We start from the raw sequence: 6,374 nt of genomic DNA on the forward strand, positions 1-6,374 counted from the left end.
CCAGGATAATTTTTCTATATTAGATTCAGTTTATTTTATTTTCCATTTTGTTAGATCTAATTTTATTTAAAGATTTAATTAAAATCCTCCTTAATTTATTCAACACCAAGCAGGCGAGAACATTATTGGTCTCGCGATGTTTCAATGTCATGTGACAGCTGCACGTCAGCGTCCTAAATTGACAGCTACGGCTTATATTGCTGCTGAATCGCACCTTAGGTAGGAAACGCTGTCGGACCCTGACGTGCAGGTAGGCTTCTGTTCTGTTCCCAAAGCGGTTTTGAAATGTGGATTGTACATCTATCAATTGTGTGCCTCTGTTAACTTACAGACGTGAACATTCGGCTAAACGTTGAAACGATCACGGTTTGTCCAGAGGGAACTGGTGAGTGTTTGTTCGGGAGCTAGCATGCTAGCACTAGCCTCCCCAGCTGTTAAATAGCTGACGCCGATCTAAAACGCATTCAGATTGAAATGCATACCGAAACTATTGTTGTGTAAGAATACTGTTTTGCATAAGTTGCATTTAGTTATTATGTAAACTTCTGTAATTAGAAAATACATGTACATGTTTGATTATTTAGGCCTGTTTACACAGGCCAGGTATATTGCAGATCCCCCGCTCAAGGAGTGGCTGAAGGGTCTAGGATATAACAAGGATTGTGTGGCTTCATGCTGACCAGACTGGCGAGCTAACCGTCTAGCGGATCCGGAAATACAACGCCTATTTTCTGAGGAAACTCTTCCGAACTGGTTGGAGATTCAGCCCAACAAGTCTTCACTGAAGGAACTGGATTATTTTTTGTTTTTTTTCCCCTTTCATCAACAAAGACTGGTTGAGTTCCTTGGTTTAAGGAACCCATTTTGAACTCTAAATTGTGGACCAATTTGTATATATTGTAAATATCAATACAACTCACTGATTTTGCACCATCTACTTGTCTCTGTGTTTTTACAATATGCCACCTCCTCCAGCAGATGAACCTAGTTTTTAAGAAATCACTTGGATTGACTTAATTTGGATTATTTCAAATCCTAAGAATCCTAGAATGTAACTTGGGTTACATAAGCACATGGAGAAACCCTGTGACTAACTAATATCAGCTCTAATATTTACAACAAAATTTTCTTGTCAAAAGAAATGTATGTTAAAACAAACATTCACAGCTGCATGTGCTTTCAATTATTTTATAAATATATATAAAAAAAACATGAACTTAACCAAGAGCAAAGAAACTTTCCTACCTCTCCTCAGGCAGCCTAGTAGTCCAGTAATGATGTCATAGAACACTCTCAACGCAACAGTACAGGTAGTGTACACTACCTGTGTATATTAGATCCAATATAAAATGCTTCATATATTAACAATTTTCAGCAATGACATTTATTACTTAGTGGGAATTATGATTCTTGTGCCCTGATGACTTGATTATGTCTCGTGGAGTTCTTGATAAGATTGAATCAGAGATTCTTTATGACTTACTATTTTATTTATACATTTTATTGTATAAAATACAATCCTTAAAATATAACAAAAAAATAGGATTCTTCAGTGTTAATCGGGATTTGGTGAAATTTCAACATAAAAATAAAAGCACATTTTCTAAACTTGTTACACAAGCTAGCGAAAATGTTGCTAGTGCGGGAGCTGAGAGCACTGGAACGAACACGGACTCGCAAGGAATGCTTAAGGCTATTGACGATTTAAAGACTGTCTTGAAGGGGGATAATGCAAAGCTACAACAAAACTTCGACCATCTGGGACATGAGATCAACGGTAAGCTGGACAGTATTGCCACTGAGGTGCAGGGCCCGGCAGAGGGGGGGCACCTGCCCCTTTTGCTCCTTGCCCCCAAGTGCCCTTTTGGTCCCTTTTTTTGGCCTCATTTCCTAAGCCCTCAGACTAGAAGTACACCCTTTAGTCAATCAAATTTAACAGGTGGGCAGGACTTCCAGTGGGGGAGGGGCTCAGCGGGTGGTCCGGAAGTGGGGTCCAGATGTTTGAGGTTCTGACCCGTAGCAGATGGTAGCTTTTGATGTCAGTGACTTATTGCTTAAATAAATGCTTGTGCTAACTGTAACAGTCACTTAGTTTTCTCTCAAAGTTTCAAGATGTGCAGGATGAAATATGTGACCGGATGCCAAAGACTTTATTCAGGGGAACTTTAACATCTGCTCACCATAAACTCCTCCTGACCTCTTTGAATTAGCCAATAGAAACGGAATAATTTATTTGTAAGTTAGCAGTGAATAAATAAATATATTCCAAACAATGTTGGCTGCTGATCTTGAGAAGTGAAAGGGATGAGTGCGCTTGATTCTTTTTGAGGTGCATGCTGGTTGGGTGGAGATGGTGAAAACATTCAAAGTGTACCATTTACTGTTTTAATTTGAAATATAGTAATATACCCAGAGAAGTTGAAATGGACTAGGAATGTTGTAACTACCTCTGGTTTCAAACAGATTGTCTTCTTGATACACAGCGTTCAGCGGAGTCATCCCGGCCCTGCACACAAAGCATATGTGGCTGTGTGAATGTCCCTGCGTAAGAGCGGGTAGACGCCTCTGAAGGAAAACAGTTTAACCATTTTACTGCGTTATTTATGGCAGCACGACTAGTTAGTGTTTATGAGTTTGTAATTCACTTCATCTTTTCCTAAAACGGTCGCAAAATTTTAAACTCTTATAGATATTTTCTGTAACACTTGCTAGTGTGATACATTTCAGTAAAAGTTCATCATCTGTAAATGTTTTTCTTAAGAATATGTGACAGGGACCAAACAGGCCCAGGTGAGGCTACTGCTCATATTTATCTTTCAGTTTTTCCCAAAGTTGAAAGTTTTTTGGCTCCAAGTGTTGCTCCAACATGGTAAACTGTTTTGTTACCTTTAAAATTATCTACAGCTTTTGTCTAACCCTTTTTCCATATCTTTAAGATATGGAAAAAGGGTTGCATAGCTAGTTTGAACACTTACGGGTGGGATCCTCCTATCAAAAACAAAAATAATTGCTATGCTGCTCACTCAATACTGCTTTCTGTCATCAACAAGTCTTACCTGTGTGATTCTATCATATCTGCAACCAGCATGTTGACCATTTGTCGACGAGTTGCATCTGACAGTGTTTTAGTTTTGTTGTATTCACTCATGATTTCCTCACCCTCTGGGTTTGACCCCAGGGCAGTGTGCACCTTCTGTGAGAGAGATTAAATCCAAACACCCAAAATGTTCGTGCTTGTAATATTCATTTAAGCACTGGAAATAACTTTTGGCTTTGCTTCTAACCTGTTTTGCTTCCTCATGACCAAGCTCTCCAAGTTCGTTCTTACGGTTCTTAGAACTTTTCAGAATAATTGTGGAATCTGAAGAGCAAGAAGAAGCTGGGGACACTGATGATGTTGGGCGGACAAGAGGGATTGTTACTGAGGATGGTGCTTCATCTTCCACCACACAGATCTCAAAATCTAGAAAAAAGACCATAAAAGAATTTTTTTTTAAATTACAGCAAAATACATGACAATGCAAAACACCTGGAATAATGCCTGACAACACAAATTATGTCTGGTAAGCATTCAACATGTAAGAGGATTTTACAGCTTTAAAAAAATTGGGGATCATAAAAGTTGTTAAATCTGACCAACATTCATCCAATATCAAGAAGAAGCCTAAACCCAAGTCTGGATAAATCTACTCAAATCGATACCAGTCATACACAAACCAGGAAAATGCTTCTTAACTTTAAGAATAAATGAAGTATGGAGAACAAGGAACCCAAATAACGGAATTTTCATGTTATTGAAGCTCACACCAATCCCATTCACGTATTGATCATTTTCTCATCGCTGTGGATTTACTGCCTCCTGTGAAGAACTGCTGGTATAATATTATAATTGGTGCTCATGCTGCAGTGTCCCTGGAAATTAAAGTAAATAAGATTGATCAAGGACAAATATTTTGAAATGAATAAAGATGAAACCACGGCTAGTATTAGATGGGAAGCTTTTAAAGCTTATTAGGAGAAATTATCAGCCATAGTAGCAATAAAAATAAACAATATAACCAAGAATTGAGCTTAATAATGAGTGTCTTGTCTACAGTTTCTATTTTTCTCTGCTCTAATTTAAAGGGTCTTGCATATTTTTGGCACTAAACAAATGCAGGTTTGAATGGTGAGTGAATGTGTATAAGCAGATGTTTATAATGTTGATTGTTTGTAAATGTATGTCCTAAAAGAGAAAATTCAATAAAATATATAAAAAACTATGAATCAGTGCCCCTAGATTTGTGTTGTATGTTTAATTATAAAAATGAAAAATGTTAGAGTATAAAAAAATACTGATTTAGTGAATATTCAAACGGTTTGTTTCTTATTCAAAGCACATGATCAACAGTTACCAGAAAATATTCAAAAATTGTTCTCAAAAGAAGAATTTGATAACCTCAGAGGAAAATACAAATTCAAACTTTGTAAGATCAGAACCACAAGAAGACGTTTTAGCATTTCAGTCTGTGGTGTGAAACTATGAAACGGTTTGACTGGAATTAAAACGATGTCCAAACATTAAACAATTCAAACTTTTGTATAAGAAAATGGTTTACACTAAATATGAGAAACTGTCTTGATGTATTATGATGTCGTTACATCATTTTTGGCATCAACATTAATATTCTGTTAATACTATTAGAGCTATGATTAATATATCAGTGCGTGTACTGCATTAATCAGGAAGTAAAATGAAGGTGAACTTATAAAATGCATATAAACAAGATGAGATCATTTTATGATGTTGCTGGAGGTTAATAAGTTTATACTTCTACCCACTCCTTAAATGTTTATTGTTATTGCATTGTCGTAATTTTATTGTAACTTGACACGTTCAATAAAGTAAAAGAAAAAAAAAAGAACTGAATCCATATATTTTATTCTATCTAAAACCTCAAGATGACTTGATATGAATTTATTCTGCTGAACAAGCTGCAATTTGACAATTCAAAGCATTTTATCGTGACTTGATTTTAGCACTTAGTTTGGTTAGTTTGAAGCATTTGTCTTTCTGCTGCCAGCTTCTAGGCTTCTTCAGAGGGTTTTGAGTTTCCACAGATCACTCCAGCGTCTTCATAGTGGGCGCAGTTATGGTTCCCCACTCCAGCATGTATGCAGTTCAACAGGTTGAACTCTGTGCCATTGCAATGAACATCATCCAAGAGGATCCGCAGTCCTTTTCCTTCTCCAAATTCAGCATTCCTGGCTGCTTTTAGGGCGTACTTGAATCCCAGCTGTCTGCAGACCACCTCGGCATTCTTTATTGACCACAAGTCATCACACACGGTACCCCACTCCCCGTGAACATAGATCTCCACCCGTCCACGGTCTCCATGCAAGAATTCATCCCTGACCAGTCTCACCACTCCGTTGTGAAGCTCAGACAAGCTTCTGGACCTGCCTTTCCCCTTCCGACCGCGGCCTTTCCTCTTTGGACTTTGGGGTGATCTGGTGGTTCTGATGGGAGCAGGGGTGGTCCGGTCTTGTTCTCTTTCACTGAGACGATCCAGGTGGTCCAGAAGCAACTCGTAGGTCCTTGTGGGTTCGGCTTCAGACGTGTTTTCGGCTGGCAATTCAACCCCGATCAAAGCTGATGAACAATATAGTACATGCCAAAAAAAAAACATATTAAAAAGGGAGAATTAAAAAGCTTGGTTCTATTAGTGTTGAAGGTGGACTTACTTTCCTGCGGAACAAACTGGATGAGGTTACTTCTGACTCTGACAGGAAGAGGTTCGTAGTGGCAACGTCTTGGTGGAGCACGTCTGAAAAGCACCAGAAACTAAATGCTAAATAATGTTATGGATTCTGTCGTTTCCTCCGTCTCTTTTAGCCTCTTGTATCTGCTTACACACACACACTGCAGCTTACATGACCATGTTTATGTGTGACCGTCGGCAGTCATATGTAAACAGACTGAAAGTGATCAGACTTCCTTTTGGGGAGGGAACAGACAGCAGAGAAGAATAAAAAGCTAAACTCTAGTCTTTGCCTCGCCTGGTTCCGTCCATCAGGAGCTCAGTGGACCAGCGCTGGACGGTGAATGTAACTCTGGTTCTGATCTGTTTGGATGACATGTATGGCTTGTAACACTTGATCATTTTTCCACATTAAAGTCTCTTTTTATAACCAAATCTCATTATTTCTCAAGGTAATTTACACTGAGGGGTTCTGGTCGGGTTCTGAACTGGCAAACGGACCTGGTGGAGCACAGAGAGAAAATGAATGAAGTCCAACATAACAAAGGTCTTTGATGTTCAGTGATTCCCACAGATATTGTTCAGAGCAAACAAAATTCAGCAGAGCAATTTTCTTCTGGTCCATTTTATTAG

The 6,374-nt window shown here is 38.5% G+C and overlaps 1 protein-coding gene and 2 long non-coding RNA genes across 3 annotated transcripts; 1 reads left to right on the plus strand and 2 right to left on the minus strand.

Annotated features, from left to right (window-relative positions):
- The first annotated feature begins 33 nt into the window (after window positions 1-33).
- LOC103154209 (uncharacterized) lies at window positions 34-922 on the plus strand. Its single transcript, XR_477893.2, has 3 exons — window positions 34-250; window positions 332-385; window positions 599-922. It is a non-coding gene; the product is annotated as an uncharacterized LOC103154209 (long non-coding RNA).
- A 2,029-nt stretch (window positions 923-2,951) lies between these two features.
- Window positions 2,952-3,683, minus strand: LOC107833383 (uncharacterized). Its single transcript, XR_001659128.1, has 3 exons — window positions 3,285-3,683; window positions 3,057-3,193; window positions 2,952-2,988 (listed from the first exon to the last, which is right to left on the minus strand). It is a non-coding gene; the product is annotated as an uncharacterized LOC107833383 (long non-coding RNA).
- A 1,218-nt stretch (window positions 3,684-4,901) lies between these two features.
- Window positions 4,902-5,824, minus strand: LOC103154216 (HHIP-like protein 1; the record flags this gene model as incomplete). Its single annotated transcript, XM_016662503.1, has 2 exons — window positions 4,902-5,608; window positions 5,725-5,824. Coding segments are annotated over 2 exons (642 nt in total), but the record flags the coding sequence as incomplete, so codon positions are not given.
- Window positions 5,825-6,374: the final 550 nt, after the last annotated feature.

This window comes from Poecilia formosa, unplaced genomic scaffold, assembly GCF_000485575.1.
Source record: "Poecilia formosa unplaced genomic scaffold, Poecilia_formosa-5.1.2 Scaffold376, whole genome shotgun sequence".
NCBI classification, from domain to species: Eukaryota; Metazoa; Chordata; class Actinopteri; order Cyprinodontiformes; family Poeciliidae; genus Poecilia; species Poecilia formosa.